At 48.6% G+C, this 21,826-nt stretch overlaps 1 protein-coding gene across 2 annotated transcripts in view; it reads left to right on the forward strand.

Annotated features, from left to right (window-relative positions):
• Positions 1 to 5,526: 5,526 nt before the first annotated feature.
• The window catches only part of GAS7 (growth arrest specific 7), a 72,680-nt gene continuing 56,380 nt past the window's right edge, over positions 5,527 to 21,826 (forward strand). Inside the window, exon 1 of one of the 2 annotated variants that reach the window (XM_030962289.1) lies at positions 5,527 to 5,747. In XM_030962289.1, the coding sequence (XP_030818149.1) occupies positions 5,565 to 5,747 (183 nt within the window). In that variant the 5' untranslated portion in view covers positions 5,527 to 5,564. The remainder of the gene's footprint in view (positions 5,748 to 21,826) is intronic. The other variant, XM_030962290.1, reaches the window with a different exon arrangement.

Here is a 21,826-nt window from a genome sequence, read left to right on the forward strand (position 1 = left end):
TGAGCTATCGTTTGCTGGAAATACAGAGGGTGTTTTCAGAAATGTCTCTACCTGTCCTTTTCCCTAGATTTCTGCTGTAAGATACTGCAGGAGACAAGATAATAGACAGTCAGATCCAGAGTTATTTGTCTAATGTTGTTGTCTAACACTTAGAAGCTGAGATCCACGTAGTCACAGCTTATTGTTATTAATACTGTAATTATATGATTTATAGACAATGCCTTTCTTCCTTTCAATGAATTTTCCATTTAGCATGAAATAAACACTCAATAAACCCAAAACCATTAAACATTTAATGACCTAGTGTTTACAGAGCTGGAAGAAGAGAGGATAAGGCTACAACAATGTCTGCTTTAATAAATATAAATGCTTAGAAATCATTGAGGTGGTCTAAAATGAGGCCTGTCCTCTCTTTGTGGGCACACTGACCACCATGAAGTGCCCTGGATGCCCTGAATGTTTAGTTTGCAGCAAGAGAAACAGCAGCAAGACAGAGGGAAACTCTGATTGGAAATTCTGCAGCCATCTACTAGAAGCACACAACTGAGACTGGGGTTTTCAGAGCCCCAGGAAGTGAGAGGTGAGCACTGAACTGCTGGAGAGAAGGATTGGCATCACTCTTCCAAACAGGGGTTTGTGACAACTGGCTGCTGCTGACACCTAACTGGGAGGCGAAGTGTCAGAGTCATGAGTCACATTTCTAGGACCAATCACTGCCTGTCATGCAGCAGGGTGGGGCCTGCCCTGCCTCTCGGTAGGAAATATGTTGACTGGAATTAGGCTGATGTTATCGGAACAGTTTGTTATTCTCAGCCTGCTTCCAAGAAAGGAAGTGAATGGAAGCAATCATCTCTCCAGGTGAATTATTCTGGCAGAAACATCCACTTGATTCCCGTGTGAATCACCACAAGCTGTTGTTCATGTAGTACCACTGTCCATTTATAGACAGAGAATACACTTGTTTATGTCTGATTCTAAAATAGTAGATACAGCTCTGGGCACTACTTAGACAAAGATGACTAAACCTGCCTTGGAACATCACAAAATTTTACTACAACCACAGCCAGGCAGGGCACTGCACATCTGACTTCATTTTCAGGGTTGAACTTGTACAAAGGGAGTTCCAAGGTCAGCAGAGCCATCTGAAAAACTTCTAAAAGCAGAAACCAAAGGTAAAGCCAAGCTGTATCCTTTGGTACTTTTAAAAAAAATCATGTTTGAATCACATATTTGATCAGATGAACATGACTCATAAATCCAAGTCCTCTGCTTAGAATGTTTGAAGTCCTGGATGCCTAAATTCCCAAATGTGATTCTCATGAGTGTCTGGTCTAGGACATTCATTCTCTGTGAGTCAATGACCAAAACGAGACTGTAGACCAGATGAAGTTTTGTTCTGAACCCCTGGATCTGTTCTGGTATTTTGGCTGTTTAAAGCACTGAGAATGGCCCCTTCCACCAAAAACTTTTAAGCATTTTAACAACTGAAAGTATCTTCTGTGTACACACTCAGAACATTTACTGTCCAAAACCAGAATTAATTTCTGCTAGTCTCTTAGATATCAAAGGTCATTCAAAGATCCAGTGCTGCATGTGGCTTCTTTTTAGTCTCTTTCTTTCCTGGTTCCTGGCCTCAGGAGATGTGGTGGTGCTGCCTCTTGAAAGCAGGTATGGCCAACCAATTATTCATGTAAATCTCCAATCCATCATATTTAAAGCTCTCCCATACACCTGTGCTAACCCATTCTCATTGGGAGCTCTGCAGGATCTGTTCTGAGAAGACAGCTGGAGTCATTTAGGTCTTTTTCACAGGCTGGACAGATTGTCAAATACTGCTTTGAACAAAAAAAAAAAAAAAATTAAAAAATTGACCATGCTGCTCCTACAGCTGTCAGGTGTGAGCCTTCTTCTGGTACTCCCAGGATGTTCTTAGGTCCCTCTTCAGGAAATCTGCCCATCTGCACAGGACTTACTGCAGTGGTGGCATTTTAAGGCCCAAGAACAAGCCGTGAAATCATGGAATGAGCTCTCTCTTTCTGACTGGATGACCACAGTGGAGGTTTTCTGCACCATTATATGAAGTTGTCTCTTTCTCATTTCCAGACAGGATTTCTTGACACTAGGATTTGTTCTGGGATGGCTTCTGTACCTCATCATAACTCTGGCTCTGATATGCTAGATAAAAAAGATGCCTGTGCTCAGAAATAATTTTCCTCACACACCAAGCTTGTCCCCCTTTAACATCCTTCACAAGACAGATATTACACGATGCAGAAGCAAGCACAGGTCCAACCAAGCCTTTGGCAAGAGCTGCTCTCTTGCAAAGCCATCCTGCAAGCTGAGGAGCAGGACTAGACACAGCTCAAGAGAGCCCAACCTGGTCATTATCTGCAACATAAAATGAGGATTATTTATGGAACTGTTCAAGAGATATTTACCTCCAGTGACTAAAAGGTCTTCTGCTTACAGACTGGACATTTGTACACAAGCCAAAGGCAACGCATAGTAACAGGTTTAGAAAGAAAATTTAAAATAAAAACTAAGCAAGTGTTTACATTTGGGCTTGCCTGCTAAAAAGCTAAAATTTGTAATGGTTCAGGGAGGAGACAACCTTAGGACTGCTAGAGGCTTTCCCATCAAGAGAGTTCCTGCAAAGAAGAACAGGAGCCTGCAAAAATATTAGAAAGGGAGATAGTGAGATAAAACAAGTTGGAAGTCGAGGAAAAAAATATGAAAGAATAAACCAAAGAAAATACTGAAGCATTCTGTCAACATCAAACATAAGAAAAGCAATATTCAAACCAAAATTAATTATTTTACGTGAATGCTTTCAACTATGTGGATCCAAGTTGCAACATGGCAACTTGGATCCAAACCAAAGCTGGGTTTATATATGCTGAAGAAAAAGAGAGGATTTTGTTTTGATTTCAGTTCTTGCCATCTATAAAGGGCATTGTTAGAGAATACTGCTGATAGATGTACCTGGATGCGTGCCACGATATCAGGTCTGTGCAGTTTTGCCAAGCAAGGCACAGCTGCTGTGATAATACCAAATAATGGATCATAGATCCTTTATTAGTAGTTATAGATCCATTATTAGTAGTTATCAGCTTAAATACATATCAAAAGGGGGTGATTTGAAGCAATTCATCACAATCCACAGAATCAAAAAAAAGAACAGTGAAAAAAGGCTGAAAATTGTTGAAAGAATCCTAATAAAACAGCCTGCAGAGCTCAGCTCTGATATGTGCTGTCTAAATGAAGGATGGCTACATTGAAAGGCACCTTCTGAAAGGTCCAGGAGAAAGGCCACAAACCAGAGTGCCGCACAGAGATGCTCACACACATGAAATTCACTCACGAGCTGCAGTCAGACACACATGAAGCAAGGTGCGCACTCAGACAGGTGCTGCACTTGAGGATGTGTCACACACGCACTTCACACGGGCTCAGGTGTGTCACACAAGGTCTTTATCTCACACCCTTGATTGTGTGTGACAAACGCACACGCACAGCGAGTGTCCCAGCCACCAGAGATGTCTCACACGCACACAGACATCATTCTCTCCAAACACAGTGTCTGACACAGGGTCATAGCGTAGGTGTCGGACATGCACGGTGCTTCACCCACCACCTCACGCGGACACAGGCGTTGCACACACACAGGTGACACACACACAGTGTCACACACGCTTCAGGCACACTCAGTGCCTCACCTGCTGCCTTTCAGCAACACACAAGGGTTGTTGTCACAAACACGGTGACTCTCACACACACGGTTGCCTCTCACAGACCGACAGGTGGGCATCACTAATGCACCCATGGGGTGACATGGCATCTGTCCCCGCCCCACACACACAAACACAGACACAGAGGGGCGTGGGGCACACAGGCAGAGCGTCCCTCTGTCACAGACAGATACACAAAGAGGTGTGGAGCACACAGAGAATCCCTCGGAACGGTGTCTGTCACACACAGCCACACAGAGGGGTGAAGCACACAGGTGTGCCTCTGAATATTGTCACACACTGGCACACAGAGGGGTGTGGAGCACACAGAGCATCCCTCGCAACAGTGTCGTCGCACACAGAGGGGTGTGGAGCACACACAGTCCCTCGGAACAGTGTCTGTCACACACAGCCACACAGAGGGGTGTGGAGCACACAGAGCATCTTTGGAACAGTCTGTCACACACAGATAGAGGAGTGTGGAGCACACAGGCAGAACACAGAGAGCCCCTCGGAACACTGTCACACACAGCCATACAGAGGGCTGTGGAGCACACAGAGCATCCCTCGGAACGGTGTCTGTCACACAGAGGGGTGTGGAGCACACAGAGCATCCCTCGGAACGGTGTCTGTCGCACACAGGGGTGTGGAGCACACACAAAGTCCCTCGGAACGGTGTCTGTCGCACAGAGGGGTGTGGAGCACACAGAGCATCCCTCGGAACGGTGTCTGTCACACAGAGGGGTGTGGAGCACACAGAGCATCCCTCGGAACGGTGTCTGTCGCACAGAGGGGTGTGGAGCACACACAGAGTCCCTCGGAACGGTGTCTGTCGCACAGGCAGAGCCCCTCGGAGTGTAAGTTGGAGCACACAGAGCATCCCTCGGAACGGTGTCTGTCACACAGAGGGGTGTGGAGCACACAGAGCATCCCTCGGAACGGTGTCTGTCACACAGAGGGGTGTGGAGCACACAGCAGAACGGTGTCTGTCCACAGAGTGTGGAACACAGGTCCCTCGGAACGGTGTCTGTCACACAGAGGGGTGTGGAGCACACACAGAGTCCCTCGGAACGGTGTCTGTCACACAGAGGGGTGTGGAGCACACAGAGCATCCCTCGGAACGGTGTCTGTCACACAGAGGGGTGTGGAGCACACAGAGCATCCCTCGGAACGGTGTCTGTCACACAGAGGGGTGTGGAGCACACACAGAGTCCCTCGGAACGGTGTCTGTCGCACACAGCCATACAGATGGGGCGTGGAGCACACAGGCAGAACACAGAGAGTCCGTCGGAACGCTGTGTCACACAGATACACAGAAGAGGGGTGCGGAGCACACAGAGTCCCTCGGAACAATGTCCGTCACACACGGATACACAGAGGGGTGTGGAGCACACAGAGCATCCCTCGGAACAGCGCCTGTCGCACACAGCGCTGCTCCCCGTGCCCTCGCCCCCACGCTGTCCCCCCGCCTCGCCGCTCGGGTCACTCACTCGCGCTCCCTCTCGCTGTCCCGTCCCGCCGCCACCGGCGCCACACGCACCGCCCGCCCCGCGCACCGCGCGGCCGCTCCTCCCGCCGCTTCCTCCCCTCTGCCGCTCTCCCCCTCCTCCCAGCACTCCTCCTCCCTCTCTCGCCCTCCTCCCCTCGCCCAGCCCGTCCCGCCTCTCCCGCCCCACCCCGAGCCGGCGGTGCCCGTGGGCGCCCGGCGCCGGGGCTGCTCGGCTGCCGCTGCCCGCGCTGCCCGCGCCTGGCGCCCGCCGGGCCGGAGCGGGGCCCCCTCAGCCGAGCGGGGCGGGCGCGGAGCGGCGGCGGCGGCGGCGGGCGCGTCCCGGAGGGATGTCGGGGACCCGCTGCCAGGCGCTGTACCCCTTCTCCGGGGAGCGGCACCGGCAGGGGCTGCGCTTCGCGGCGGGTGAGCTGATCACGGTGCTGCAGGTGCCAGACGGCGGCTGGTGGGAAGGGCAGAAGGAGGACGGGCTGCGCGGCTGGTTCCCGGCCAGCTACGTCCAGCTGCTGGAGGTAGGACCGGGGCCGGGGCCGGGGCTGCGCCGGGCGGGAGGGGCCGGCCCGGGGATGTCCCGCGGGGGAACCGGCGGTCCCGGGGGCACACGGGGCCATGGCCGTGCTGCTGTTGGATCCCCCTCAGCATCGCTGTTCCCCTGCCCCGGGCCGGTGTCCGGGCAGTCCGGGCTGAGGCTGCCGGGTGCTGTAGGGAATCCGCTTGCCCGGCTTCGCTCCGGCAGCCGGAGCGTTCGGTGCTTGTGGCTGTAGCCATGGAGAGGCAGAGCTGAGGTGTGTGACGAGCTGCTCCGGACGCTTGGGTTTTCACAGTGGCTGAACAGCAGCAGGAGTCGGTGGCTGCGGTGATGCAGCCCCTGTCCGTCGCTCACGAGGGTCGGATGCTGGGCAAGTCCTGCTCCGTCTCATTTTCTTTCACTGAACATGTCGTGGCTTTGTGTTGTGGAAGAGGTAATTCAGGTCTAGAATGATGGAATCACAGAATGGGTTGGGTTGGAAGGGACCTTAAAGATCGTCCCATTACACCCACTCTCACATGGGCAGGGACACCTTCCACGAGACCAGGTTGCCCCAAGTCCCGTCCAGCCTGGCCTTGGACACTTCCAGGAGAAGCCACAGGTTTTCTGGGTGTCACCACCCTCACAAAGGTGGTGATGCCCCGAAAATTCCTAATATCTAATATAAATCTGCCTTTCTTCAGCTTGAAGCCATTCCCCCTTCACTCCACGCCCCTCTCCAATGTCCTTCCCCAGTACTTGTAGATACTGGAAGATTTGCTAAGTTCTCCCTGGAGCCATCTCTTCTCTCCCTCTGTTGCCGCAGTTCCCCAGCCAGCTGCAGGCACCTCGCTGCCCTACCTGTGGCATGGCTCAGGGTTCAGGCTGGTTGTGCAGACCCACGGACTTTCTGTCAGGATACTGAAAAGTTCTGTCAGCTTCAGTCATTTTCAGGGCCCTGACAGCTGGGATGACAGTTGGGTTCCCACCTCGGGACTGCTTGTGCCTGAATGTGTTTATGGCTTTCAGTCCGTGAAAACAAGACTCCATGAGAGGGTAAAAAATATGTCCATGTAGAGTTCCTACACAATCTCTGCATGTGAATTCTGAAACATCTCGTGCACTAAAGCAAGAACTTGCCATGACCCCATCAGTCCTCTCCTCGCTGGCCATGCCCTGTTGTCATTTGGAACTTACACCGAGGCTGGGGACATGGCAGTGGTGTTGGGGAGCATCTCCCTGTGGGCTGAAGCCATTCACAGCTCATTTCTCAGGTCAGCCTCTGTTTGTCCTCCCCTTCCAAGGGGAATCAGCCAGCCTGCTTTGCTTATATGCAAGGCAGGCAATGCCCATCCCTGGTTTTCCATGCACACCTCCCAGGGAATCCAGAGAAGCAGGAAGCAAAGTCCTGAGCAAAACCTGCCCACCAGCTGCATCTAGAGCAATGTTCTGTGACCAAAAGATTCTGTGCAAAAGGAAATTTTGACCACAAATCTGGCGCTGCCTTTTTGTTTCTCTTGTCCAAATAAATTTAAAAAATCCATGATGCTTCCACTGATTTCCTGTTTCTTATTATTTTTCCTGGAAAGACAGGAAAGTAGAAGGAAGAGTTGCCCATGCAGTGCTACAAGAGTGAGGTCGTGGACTTTGCTGTGCAACTGACACACTTGGGATTTCTTTTGTTAGTTTCAGAATGTGAGAGTCCTGTTTGTCAGTTTTGCCACCTACAAAATCATTTATTGAGATACACGAATGTTTGTGGTTTCACAAATTGCTAAATGTTTACACATCTAAGGATTTGGGATTTGTTTGAGGAAAAACGTATCATGAGCTGTGGAAGATTCTGCTCAGCAGAGGCAGTGGGGAATTGCTTCAAAATACTAAAACTTTGTTTTCCTATCAGAAACTTTTGTTTCTCTGCTTAAGTTTGAGCAAGTTTCACCATGCTCAGATCAGTGCCCACAGCCCCAAAATGTGCCTTTCTGACCCTTGGCTCGTGTACCACTGACAGCTTTGATGGAGATCACTTGTCCACACAGCACAGCCCCTTTCTCTTGGGCAAAAAAGAAAGAAAGAAGGCAAGAAAAATGGCAAGGGCTGAGTGTGTTCACTCTGGCATGTTTTCCTTTTCTCCAGAGATGGTACCTAATAAGGACTATGAGCTGGAGTTAAAAAATACATCAAATGAGAGCTAATGAACCAAATCACAGGTACCTGGCACACATCAGGGTAGATGTGTGAGAAGGAAGCTCTGTGTGTGTCTGTCTCATGGCTCTGTTCAGGTAGCCTTTCCCTTCTCTGTAGGTAGCTTAACCCCTATGTGCAGCTTGCTCAGGGACCTGATCTGACTGAAAGACACCCCAAGAGGAATTCTCTCCTTCTCTGTTCTCTGACCCGAGTCCCTGCCCAGCCATGCTGACATGGGAACTGGTGTCAGGGAGGTGGTCACAGTGCATGTCCAGATGGGGCCATGGACATCACTCTCCTTCCCGTACCAGCCCTTACATGGGCTTTGGGTGACCCTGGCCCTGCAGCTCTCAGTGAGGTTCAGTGCTCTGTCCTCAGCTGAACTTGACCACACATTGTTTGAGGAGGAAGATGTTACTCTGTCCCTCTGTCCTGCCCTCATTGCCCTGTGCCCAGTTTACCCCAGCAACTACTGGTGCTCTCTCTGGAGCTGTGAAGGTGGCTCCCAGGACACAAAGCCCTGCGCCAGAGATGGGTATTCCTGAGGAATTGTTGCCTTTGCTGCCTCCTGTGTTCTTTTGCAAACAAAAATACCTTTTCAATTCATTCAACACAGAAGATCAAGGAAAGGACCAAAAATGTGAATGTGGGGCAAGAGAGACAGAGAGAGGTAAAGAGATAAAGACATTTGGCATAGTTTTCTTTCCTGCTCCTGTGGCTGCTGCAAGCCCACAGTGGAGGGTTAGAGGAAAACAGGGATGGCAGGAAAACATCCTGCTCAAGGCAGTGACGGAAGCAGTGAGAGCTGGAGGAGCTCATGGTAGGGACGAGCCAGAAATGGCATGTCTCTGTGAGCTCTGGAGAGGATTCTGCTGTCAGGGAGCAAACGTGGCAGCACAAACCAAAAAAACTGATCAAAAGCAGAGAGCAAAGGGAGAAAGGGAGGGTATTGGTTTCGTGGGGGGGTTCCAGATGGATTCCCTGAGGCTGGGCTGGTTGGGAGCAGTTGAGGAGGCTGCTGTGGTTTTAATCACAGAATCACTGGGTTGGAAAGGACCTTTGGAGATCGGCTAGTCTGGTTTGCCTGGCTGTGTCTGTTAGGTTTTCAGTGTGTGCAAGGGTGGACACACTGGTCTGGACAATGTATTCCAGTGTTTAACTACCCTCACAGTTTTTTCTTGTGTCCTTTAAAGGAATTTGTGTCCCTTTAAAGGGAGTTTCCACGTTTTAATCTGCCCATTGCAGCTCATCCTTTCCCTGGGTATCACTGAGAACAGTCTATATCATTTTTTTACAGTCCCACACACAGATTTTTATTCACATTGATAACATCCCTCTCAAGCCTTCATGTCTTGATGCTAAACAGTCCCAGTTCTTTCAGCCTGTCTTTGTATGACAGATGCTCCAGACTCTTAATCATCCTCATGGCCCATTGCTGGACTCTCTCCAGTGTGTCCTTGCCTTCCTTATGCTGGAAAACCAAGTACAGTTCCTTACACTGCTGCAGACAGTAGGTTAATGGAGAAATGGTCCCTCAGCAGTATTTCCTGAGCGTGAGAATCCATGGACACTAGAGCAACCCTGAAGACTGCTGTCAGTTTTGTTTGGTTTTGCTTTGGCTGAGCTTCCTCTGTGGGCAAGCATCACCCTTGTGCAAGCTGGAGGGCTCAGGGAAGGAGGATGTTGTTGATCCATATCCTATTGAGTAGACACCATCAACCCTCACCTCTCTTTTGGTGATTAATAGCTACGGCAGCTGTGAGACCTGAAAATCTGGGATTTTTCTGACCCTTTCCTCTCTCCTGTGTGCTTTATATTTTTGCCTGACCTTTTGACCATTGAGCAGAGCCCTACAGGGCCCCTTGGTACCAGTCTGTCACAGCCCCAGGCGAAGCAATTGTCCTTCCCAGCCTGTGCAGATGCAGGTGAGGAGGTGGTGTGTGCACAGAGCCAGTGGAGTGTGGTGTGTGATGCACTGAGGGATTTCTCAACAGCTCCTGTTTCTTACCCTGAGGCTGGCTGCCTCCTCACCCCAGCTGCATCAGGGTGCTTGGGATGGTGACGTGTGTAGAGAGATCTGCACAGCTCCAGATGTAAGAGCAACCTGGCACAAGGCTCAGGTGCTCCAGTTTGTGACAGCCTTTATGGTGCAGGGCAGCACAGATGTTGAGAAAGTGGGGTAGTGTGTGTTCCAGGAGGTGCTTTGCATGGGACCCTCTGGAGAAACCTCTGTTGCGTCTGCTTTTTCTAGACAAGTGATTTTTGGAGTGTTGGAGAGATGGATCATTCAGTCACATTTGCAAGTGGTTTCTTCGAAAACCTATTTTTGGCCCTTGGTTTTTTTTGTATTTGTAGTTAACTAGAAATCACTTATATAAGCAGCAGCAGCAGCAACATATGCAAATTTGCTGGAAATTGTCAGCACTTTTTATAGCTTCAGTCATCCCACAGATGTAAGGCTCTGTATGAAGCACAGCGTGTGCTTCCAGAATGGATGGAGGTGGCTCTGGAATCTGACTGAGCGAGCTGCCCCTGATCTTATCTGCACTCCACAGCTTGATTTACCAGAACTGTGAGGAAGGAAGGAATGGTGTGCTTCTCCCTGGTGCAGGCTTCACCTGCAGCTGGCAGACAGATGGTTCATTGCTTCCACTGCTGTGTAATCCTCACCTCACCTAAACCAACCTGGGACAGGTGGAAAAGTGCAAACAGCTGAGCCTGGAGGTTGTTGCACATCCAGCTGCAGGAAGCATGGCGTGGCGTGGCACAGACTGCTTCCTTCGTGGTGCCTGGGGAGTCATAGAGGAAAAGGATGAAAGGAATGCACAGAAATTAAAATACCCTTTATTTATATTGTAATAACAGAGAATGTGTAGAGGATTTCTGTGCTAAGCTGCTCTCTGTCATCATGGGGGGCTGTATGATGTGTGTGATAGGTATTAAAAGGGAGGGTGTGTTGGCACCTGTTATAACAGAGCTTTTCCTGATGCACACAGGAGAATAAAGTTGTGTGTGCACCTGGATGGCTGTGGGCACCTGAGCCCTGAGCTATTTGTACATAGTGTTCTTATCTCCTGCACACAGCAATGGTGCTTTGCTTTCTCAGAAGGTTTTTCTACATCCTTGGAGTTTGTTGTTTCACACTCTCTCATTCTTCCACCTCCCCACTCAAAAATCAGCTTAACATAAAATTCATGAAGAGCCACGAGAACTGAGGGGATGTGTGATGATCTCAGGCACAGATGTGACTGCTGCCACTGCTTTTTTCTAAGGATATTCTGTGGAGCAAGTAATGCTCCAATCTGTAGTCTTGGGTGCTGGGGAAGGAATCTGGTTTTTAATCTGGTGTGATAAGGCTGTGGGTGCTGAACCCAAAGAGTGGATGGCATCAGTGCCAGGCTGGGCTGATCTATCTCCTGCCCAGGGGTGCTTGTGACACCATCCTGAGTGTTCTGGCCATTCTGCTGCCCCTGGGAGGTGGAGCAGCTCAAGTGGGGATGGCATTTCCCCTGGTGTAGAAGGTTGGTTTTCGTTCTCTTAGTGCAGGGCTGGCTCCCTAATGAAGGCAGAGGGAGAGGTTTGTGTGGCTGTAGATGGAACCTGCTGTGGGTGTTGTCTCAGGGAAAAGGTGAAGTTCCCAAAGTTCAGTGCTCACAGATGCTGGTCTGCTCTGCATGATTCAACAGCAAACTGTTGTTCAAAGTGTTCGTGAGAGAAGTGACAATGAGAATCCTGTGGTATTGCCTTGTGGTTCAGTTTCACACAGGCTTTTTTCTGTCTTTGACTTTCTGTATTTTTTAGAGCTGAAACTTGTGATCATCTGACCACTGATATTTCTGGCAAATGTGAATGAAATCAAATATAAAAGGGTGAGGATATTATGTTTTGCTGCCAGAAAATCGCTCTTTAATCAAGTTCTGAGGGAATTTAAAGCCCCAGGAGAATGTGAAGGGGATGTGAGGCTGCAGTTCACAATCCCTGTTATCCATCTAGCAATAACTGTCTTGCTCTGTTGAAGTTACAGAGAAAATGTAAAAACTGAATAGTACCATAAATAGCCAAACTTTGTGCAGAAAAGGGTCTTAAAGACAGTTGTGGCATTTTTTATGAGCTCTTCTGTCCCCTGCAGAAGTTGGGGTGTTGCAGAAGGTGGGCTCATAGGTGCTGCTTCTGCAGCAGGTGAGAACAACCACACTGTTGGCCTTACAAAAATTGCATAGGACGGAATTTTTAGAGATGTTTTTCCTTTATCCTTAGCTAAAAGATGAAAAAGTGCCATGGAAGGCTTAAACTGGAATGTCTCTTATGGCCTGTGGATTACAAAAAGAGTCTAGAAACAGTCTCCCTGCAGATGTCTGCCTTCTAGATGTGCAGGATTAAATGAGTTGCTGTGCACCTGCAATTTAAGGGTGGATATAGAGAGCAACCATGAAAAATGGATCATTTAAAGACTCACTTGAAGATTGCTTTGTTCCCTAAAGAATTTCCAGCTCATTCTGTGCTCTGAATGGGGCACAAGTCCTGTAGGAAACGACAGGAGTGATTTCTGCAGCAGCAAACCTGGGGAACTCAAGTCTCACTTTCCAGCTTGAGTGCAAATTGCCACAAACAGAGGTGCTGAATGTACCACACAGCACTTTATACTGAATGTAATTTAAAAAGACACAGTAGGAATAATGAGAAAATGCCAGGTACTTATTTTCTAAAAACAAAGCTTTATTTTCATGTCCAAAATGGAAAATTTGGCTCTGTAACCAAGACCAGAAAATTCTGGCAGCTTTGATAGGATTTTGTTTTCTCTACTTATTTCACTTTTACTTTTGGGATAATAAATGACCAGATAGAATTAACTGGTCATTTAACTAACCAGATTAAACCTGTCTTTTTATGCTCCATGATTCCTTATCTTCCATGGTTTCTTATGCCCATGAAGCACATTATTTTCAGTATTGTGCCCCAATGCTCATTAGCAGAATCTGAAGTGTCTTCAGTGTGTTCTCAGGACTTGGTTTTTTTTATTTTGTTATTTTATTTGTTGTTATTTTCCTGCCTGCTATCACCAAGTGCTATCCTAAAGACAGGACACTGTCTGTTTTGGAGAAGCTCCACAATAACAGCAGCAGGTAGTATCTGTTTTGAAAATATTTGGGTCTGTTGCAGTTGTTTTCATTGTGGCCATGCTACAGCTCAGGGCAGGAGGAGTTTCTCACTTTGTATGTGTTCATCCTGTTCCCTCCATTGACAGCAAAGGGAGCCAGCCACTACTAACTTGTGTTTGGGGTGTTTGACCTAAGGCACTGATATTTTTGTCTCTGATTTCTGACACCCTCAAGGAGCAGAAGTGCTGGACATTCTGGGCAGCTTTCTCAGCATCCAGCACTTCTGGACTGTGCCTTGCTCCCTGTGCAAGGCAGGTTTGCTGAAAAGCGGGGCTGGGGTGCAGTAGCTGCTCCCTGTGTGCTCATTTCCAGGAGCCTGCACAGCTCTGCCTTTGAAGACAGGGACAGAGGACCTGGGGAAACCTGAGAGCAGCAGAATGGAATTGGTGGTCCCCACACTCTGCTTTGCACACTGTCATCAGTTCATGTCACTTCAAAGTGTCGTTTGCCATATTTAATTACCTCCATTTTATTGGAATGAGCCCTTGAGTGTGCAGAACAGTGTGAAACCAGGGCCAGCAGTTTGCTCAGCCACTGTTTTCCAAGTCTGTGCTTCAACTAGTGTTTGTCTTGAAAAACTTAAGTGTGCTTTAGCGTATTTGGAATTTTTTTGTGTCACTCCACCGTGTAAAGCAGTAGCTGTTGAGAGGAGCTGCTGTGCAGGGCGGGTATGAGGCAGGGCTGTTCACAGCAGAGCAGGTGAGCAGGCTGAGCCTGTAGCACGGGGTTAGGCATGGCAGAGCCCCTTGCATACCTGCCATAGCTGCAGAAGTGCACTTGTGATGGAGAAGGAGAGCAGGCTGTACATTTTCCCCAGACTCCCTCCCTGCTGTGGGTTCTCAGTACCTGCTGTGGTGACTGTCCTGGGGAGCAGTCCTTTCACAGGCATATGGAATAGCAGAGAAAGCTTTTTGCTTGTACCAGTAATCCAGTTTTCCACATCACGCTATCAAAATAGCTTTTGTACTAGCCTAGTACATCTGTGGTTTGCTTTTTTGCTGGCACATTCCAGAAAGGGGTGCCATGGGTTACTCAGGAGCTGCCACTCTGCATTTTGTAGAGTATATCTGGCAGCAGAACAGGCCAGCATCTTTTAACATCCACTTTTGTCAGCATTTGTGAGCAGTCCCCTCAGTGCTCAGCCAGCAGCGTGAGGCACTTTGGAGTTAATTTAGGCTGACTGACAGATGACTTTGGTCACTAATCTTTGAGCTCCTCAACAGGTGCAGATGCAAAGGTTGAAAACCTTTCTTTGAGACCTGTCTGGCATTTTTCCTACATTCGTGGTTGGTGAGAGTGACTGTGCAGGCTGTTCTTGAGCCACAGATATTCCCACTGTGATGCTGGCAGCAAAAGCACCGTGGTCTTCCAGTGCTTGTTTGAGCCCTGGGTTTGTTTACTGCACAGATCTCTCAGGGCTTTCCCAGCTCTGTGGCACTTGGAATGGCCTCTGCTGCCACAGTCTCCAGGAACAAAATCTTTCCAACTTTAACTCCATTGCTGGCTATCGCTTCATGTGCCCACATCCATCAGTTCTTTGCCTCTCTTTGCACTGTGGAAAAAGCCCTCAATATCAGGAAATTAGAAGTAATAAGTCTAGGGAAGACCTAGGGTTCTGTATTGTAAAATGGATCAGACCAAGGTCCATAAGGAAGGTGTGTGATGTTCCACAGAGTGCTGTGATGAGATATTCCATGATTTTCAGCAAAGAAGGGACACAGCAGATGTGGAAAGCTGCAGAGGATCAGTGTTGCCAAAGCAGGGGCGAGCTGCAAGGCTCTAGCTGATCACAGACAGAGAAAGCAGGAGCTCCTCTGGGCTGGAGATGGAGCCTGGAATAATCAGGCTATCCCATAAGTACTGAATTTTCATCTTTAAAATGCCCTCTCACTCTCAGCAAGTCCAGCAGTGGCTAAAAAGGAAAAAGGTATGAGAGTAGGGAGGGATCAGAGGCACAAAAATAAGTCTCAAGCCGTTCATTTGATCTTCCCAAACTTGCCCCTATGTTTTACTTGGAATCACAGTAAAAACTTCCTTGAAATCTGCTAGCCCAGGGTGAAATGTCATTGTTTACTGCGCCTGCAGTGTCCTGCCTGGCAGCTCAGCACTGCCTGTGGCTGCTGTTCACCCCTCTCAGCCCTTTCACCAGGGACAGGCCAAGCAGCTCCGAGGCTGCTTGAGAAAAATGCAGCAGTGGAAGGGGCTGACATGGAGCAGCTCCCTGGGCTGCTAAAAGAGCAGCTTTTGTGGAAGTCTGAGGGAAGGAACCGGGATCTCTGAGCTTGACATTGTTCAGGACATGAAAAGTGCAACAGGATTTCAGTTATTACCTCCATCTGTAATGCTTTGCATTTATTCCCAGTGTGTTTTGTTTGCTGTGTTGTTGCCTGTTCTTTGAGCTCAGAGCTCATGTGAACAATCATGTATAACCTGAACATATTTACAAGACGTTTCTCACTTTCCTGAATTGTCTGAGGAGCGACTGCATCATCACTCCTCAGACACATAACCAGACCTCTGTGGCTCACCTTTGGTTTGAGGAAGACTCCTTTTGTTTCTGCTCTTTGCCTTCTGGCTTATCTATTTCTTATTTTGTAGAGTAGTTTTTTTATTCCTGGTCTGTTTCTTTTCTCCTGGAAGTCTTCATAGAAAGGGGTTTATGCTGTCATAAGCTCACCTGGGATAGTTGGTCTGACAGCAGGTACCAGCACTCCCAAGAGTACCACACAGACCTGCTCCTGCCACCATGGCTGCAACATTGCTATTGAATTTATTCTGTCATTCTGCTTAGCTGGACTGTAGTCACCCATAAGCACTTTCAGAACATTCTTTTAAATCGGCTGCCTGGATCTGCTTTGTCTTCCTGATCCTTTCTAATTCACTTATTTAGCCCTTTGCTCGTGTTTCCAAATGAAACCCTGCAGTTCCTGTGTGCTGAAATTCTCTTCCTTGAGCCATTTCCACAAAACCACAAAGCCAGATCTACAGTGACAATCTAATGCAGTACAGGAGCAGTTCCAGTTGCTGCAGAAGTGAAATTTGGTTGAAGAAGAGGCAGAGCTGGCAAGCTTGTGGTAGTGGGGTAGATGGAATAATTGGTACAGAGGAGTTTGGAGGAGAAAAGTGGAGATGAGGAGTGACAGAGTTTGCAAGGGCTGACAGAGAATGAAGAATTAACAGAGTTTGGATTTGATACAGAGATGGCAAGGTGCCATGTAGAAATTGCACAGAAGAGGAATTGTATTTCCAAGGAGTGAGCAAATGCTTAACACAGAAAGGAACAGACAGAAACTGGTTTGATAGACGTAGTTTGTTTTGTAGTCCTGAAGAACTGTGTGCAGAATTCAGTTTAAAAATGCTGCTGAGGGCTGTGTGTGCAGCACACAGCTGAGCACTTCCAGCCCTGCCCATGTAATGAGCTGCCTGAGCAGCAGATTAGCTTCTACTGTGCCAGCTGCTGTATAATAGGACTAATTCATTACCCAAGGCCAAGTAATCACTCTCAATAGCAAGATTTAGAAGAGAGCCTATGACTTGTCTCATTGCACTGCAGACTGCTGATGATCAGTGATAACTGAGACAAATGAAGGCTGGTAATGACCTCAGTCTGTTACAGAATGGAGAATAGAACTTCAGGTATTTCCAAAAAGAAATCGGGTTTAAATCATCTTGTGGACAATAATTTTGCAATGAACCTGAGTCAGTGAACCCCTGTGCACAGTTCCTCTGAGCTGCACTGCCCCAGGGTTTGGGGACTCCTCACCCCAGCTCCCTGCTCTGCTCTTGACCAGCACCATTTACTAAGGCTGAATATCAGTCTTCAATGAGGGACAAAGCTTTCCCTCAGTGCTTGCCAAAAACATAATCATGGGCCAGCAACATAATTCATCTCAGGGATGGGACTGTGGCAAATTCTGCTGTGCAGCTTGCTGGCAGTGCTGGGGAGGAGATTCTGCTGGTGCAAATCAGTGTGTCCCAGCACACTGTGATCCCTTGGCCAGTGCTCTGTGTGCCTGCCCATGGAACAGGGCATCTTCCAGCATGTCTCTGATACCCTCCCTGGGAATCTTGTCAGGTTGGAGGTGGGACTGTCCCATCTCTGAGGTGGGACTCTGCTGGAGGAGGAGAGGAGGTGTGCTGGCCACATTGGAGCCCCATACTGGTGTCAGGGAACCCACAGATGGAGACCACCAACCTCAAGTAGCGTGTGAAAGGGGAAAGGAGCTCAGAATGCTGAATGCTTCAATTCTGGCTGCATTTTTTTACTCAGTTAGGTCAGAGAGCTTGATCACAGATCTTCACCCAGTGATGCTCAGCAAGGTCTTTATATCACAAGTCTTCTAAGCTGGCACACTGTGATTTTGGTGACACGTGGAATGAAGATGGCTGCACTGAACAAAGCAGCTTTTTGCTGGGCAAGATGTGAGTCTCTGGAAATGGCTCTTTGGTGATTTTAGAATCAGAAATACATGAGCAGGAATAGCTGTAGTCCCTGTGTTAGCACTGTCAGTGCTCTGTGTCTGTGTCCCTGCTGTATGCAGTGGGGCTAGAGCTGCAGGGCTGAGCCCTCTCCTCCCTTCTGCTGCCTCCTGCAGCAGGAGCTCCAGTGTCCTGGCTGGGGTCAGAGCTGTGCCCTGGCAGCCTATGAAGAGCCACTCAGAAGCTACAGCCTGTTTCCAGCCCAGAGTCAGGCCCTGGAGTGAACAAATCCCAACATTCACTTCTCTAGAAGTGAATTTGCTTTTGCTTTCAGTGCTGGAGCATCCAATGTTTGCCTGTGGTTAGAGGAAAGTGAGCTTGGGAACCTTTTACTCCTCTTTCCCCATGGCAGGGAAGTGTTCTGGGGAGGTTGATGTGACCTGCACATCCCTCCTTGTGCAGGGATGGGATGTTTGCTCCTCCCCACCAAGAGAGAGCCTCATAAAGTCTCTTTTCTTAGCTCTGAGGAGTCACACTTTAACCACCCTGCACCTTCATCCTCTCGGGCACACCACTCCTTTGGAAGAGCCAAAATCAATCTGAGCCATCAGTGCTTAACTTGAAAATAGCAATGATTGTGGCTGCTGAGCTTTGCTCTGTGCCAGGGGAGGTCTTGGGGCTGCTCCTTTCAGCATCTCTGGGTGGTACCTGCTTGGGGTGCACACCTGTAACCCCACAGAAATGCAGCACTGGCACCATCAGACAGCTGCCAGAGGGTTGTGCCTGCCAGGGATGGCACCAGGCTGGCTTTAGGCCATGGTTTGTCATTGTCTCTCTGTTTGGGTGGCACACAGCTCAAAGGGCACACACCCACCAGCTTCTTACGGTTTGAGATGCAGTGCACCTAAAATCCTTCAAAATACTTTTTCCTTTACTAATTTTACATATTTTTTTTACTAATTTAGTTACTAATTTTAATAAATAAGGTCACAGCTTGGCTTTTGATAGCCTTTACACCTAGGATGTCTCATTCTGCTCTGTGGAGAGCAACAACTTGTCCCTCTTTATCACATAAAAATGTATAACTACCTTAGCTGCCTTATCAGAATATTCCTAAGGAGTACAATTGAATTACTGTTCATCACAATGTAGGACACAATTTTTTCCTCTCTTGTAAGCTTTTTCTTTTATTTATGATGTTGCCTTCCTTGACAACTTCCACAGTTTCTTCTTAAGGTGAGACATTTATTTATAACTAAATAAAATGGATGTGTTTATAAATGTATAAATTCTTCATTATTGTTCATTTTCCCCCTCTTTCTGCTAGGCTGCAGCTCCAGCAGTAGTAAGGCAATATCTTCAGCGGAAGGAGTTAAATTTACCACCCCAGAAAAGAGCAGATCTGAAAGCTATTCCTGTAACACTAATTTTGATCTCAGCCCTGTTTCCTGTCTAAAGACTTTTCTCTTTCAGTGGAGATCATGAGATATTACATTTACAACTTTTGCTCAGAGCGTGCTGAGAAAATATCCTTCAGCTCCAGAGGTTCCCTCTGTCAGGAGCCCACCAGAGGAACAACAACCACAAGTTACAGCATAGTTTCAGTTCTCTATATTGTTAAACAATATTTTTCTGAAGAAAATAATACATAGAAGTGTGCTGCCATTGTGGAGCAGAGTGGGATTAATTAGGCACTAGATTCAATACGTTTAAGCATGCAAGACAACTCCTAGAGGGGGACCAAAACCAAGATAACCTCTCAGATTTCCCTCAAATAAAACAGGTATTATTTTTCTTCACATGGTGAGATCCTGCAGCTGTGCAAAATTCACCCAAAAAAAAAATTCCTTCTGTAATCCTACCAACTTCTTCCCCTTAATGCAGTCAGTTACAGGAACGTGGAATGAGCAGCCCAGAGCTGCTGCAGCAGGAGCAGCCCTGCACTGCTGACCCCTCTGAAGGGCCCAGTGAGGAGGGGGAGGCAGGCACTGCTTTTTGGGGGCTGCAGGTGTGCACAGACACTGCCGTCCTGCACATCCCAGGCTGCTGGGAAGCTTTGTTCCAATTCAGCAGCAGGCACAGGAATATTTAGAGTTGTGAGAAGGATGTTTGGGCTGGTGGAGACATGGCAACGCTCTGGGCTCCCCTTCAACCCTCTGATGGTGCCTTAACCCCATCTGCACCCAGCAGCAGCCCCAGGAAGGCCCTCTTGAGCCTCCCCCATGCACTGGTGCAGCTCTCAGGGCTGGTGCTTTCCTGGGGTGGCTTCTGTGTGGTGTGAGCTCCCGAGGCCACCGAGCACCAGGACCTGTTCAGAGTGGACATTGAGGGTGGGCAGAGGGGCCAGACCCTGCTGGCAGCCAGTGCCTGCCCCGTTCCCCTGTGGCTGCAGCAGCCTGGTCTCCAGGAATGCTGGATGTGTCCTGTGCTGCTCTGGATGGGGGCTGAGCAGCTGGAGCACCCAGGGGAAGGTGGTACAGGTGGCACCAGAGCCTGGTCACTGACAGGGTTGCTCCAGCAGGTTGTCTCCACCTCCTGGCAGGAGTCCAGCCCATCTGTGCAGGTGATGCAGGAGATGCTGATTTCTCCAGAGGGGATTGGTGTTGGTTTGTGCCTGGCAGGAGCTGCCCAGAGCTCACCAATATGTCACAGACATCTTTTATGAAAAATCCTTTCTTTAGGATTTTTCTTCTTGAGAAGCTGAGAAGCCTCAAGGACAAAATGTAAACAATGGTTATCTGCTGCTGTGGAATGCAACAGGTGGATCTGTGATTGGTGTCATAGAGTTGCTTCTAATTAATCAGCTGGCTCGGACTCTCTGAGACACAAACCTTTGTTATTCTTTCTTTTTCTATTCTCAGCTAGCCTTCTGATGAAATCCTTTCTTCTATTCTTTTAGTATAGTTTTAATATAATATATATCATAAAATAATAAATCAAGCCTTCTAAACATGGAGTCAGATCCTCATCTCTTCCCTCATCCTCGGACCCCTGTGAACACCAGCACACCAGTGGAAAACTCCTGGGATGGGGTGAGCGAGGGCTCCTCCCTGCCTGATGGGGGCTGTGTGTGTTTGGTGTCACTGGCTCATTTGTAGTCTCCAGGAGAGGAGCATTAACCAACCTCCTGTGCCAGGTGAGCAGCTCAGGGGCAGAAACTGATAGATATGGCTGCAGTTTCTTCTTCTCTGCATGGAGTCAAGCACCACATACTTCTCAGGAGCTGCTGGGCGTGCTGTGACCATCCTGCTGCCCCAGGAGCCGTCAGAAGTGCCAGCACAGGCTGTCCAGGGCCATGGCAGGTTTCTCATAAACTCCAAGGATTGTTTGTGCTGTTGTGTTCCAGCATGGTCAGGTGAGAAGCCTTGGGGCAGGAACTTCTTAGTCCTGCTGGCAAGAACAAGTTCATCTTTATTTCAAGAAGACAGAACACGCTGATTTTCACAGCCAGCTGAGGAAGAGAAACTCCTGAGGTCAGACTCTCCCAGGGCTTTTTCAGATGTCCAGGCTGAAGGAGCTGGGTTCTTTTTGTCCCTGGTGATCAGAGAGCTGTGGGCACCTGCTCAGCTGAGGTCTGCAGTCCTGGCTGGAGGTGAGAGGATGGAGCAGCTCTGCCTGTGGATGTGCTCAAACAGGCTGTATGGCAATCCCCACAAGGAACCAAACTGAGATGTCGTTTTTGTGTCTTGCCAAGCTGTTCTTCTCTTGCTAAGTCAGAGAGCAGGAGCCTGAGGGTGTTGTTATCAATCTGGAGCTTGAATTCAGCATCTGTTCTGCATCCTTCTGCTTCTTTCCCGGGCATGAGGCCAAGGTTTGGTGTCCAGGAGGTGGGACCTGCCTGCAAATGCAGGGCTGTGCTCAGCCTCCCCATTCCCTCCTCCACAAACAAGGCTGCTGCAGCAGAGCAGGAAGGTGCAAATATGAGTTTTACAGCCCAGAAAGCAGCTCTTGGGTTTGAATTAAATTTTCCCATAAGTTTTGGGGTTTTTTTCCCTACCTTGCATCTGCCTGAGCCCAGCACAAGTGTTCAGGCAGCTGGTGCAGCGCCACAGGTGGCACAGAGAGGTTCCCCAGGACTTCACTGGAAGTCTCAGAAGGGAAGTAGCACAAACAGGGAGGTGCCCTGAGCAGGACAAGCTCCTGACAGAAGGGACCCTGTAGGAGCTTGGTGCTCTGGGTAATATCCAAAGAGTGTTTCCATGGCTCCTGGATTAGCTGTACCAGAGGCTGTGCTGCAATACTGGTGTTTTCATGCTCTTCACAGGGTAGCACCTTGTGATCTGGAAATTTATGACCATTTATTTTTATGTTAAGTGCA

This window comes from Camarhynchus parvulus, chromosome 18 (assembly GCF_901933205.1).
Source record: "Camarhynchus parvulus chromosome 18, STF_HiC, whole genome shotgun sequence".
In the NCBI taxonomy this organism is placed as follows: domain Eukaryota; kingdom Metazoa; phylum Chordata; class Aves; order Passeriformes; family Thraupidae; genus Camarhynchus; species Camarhynchus parvulus.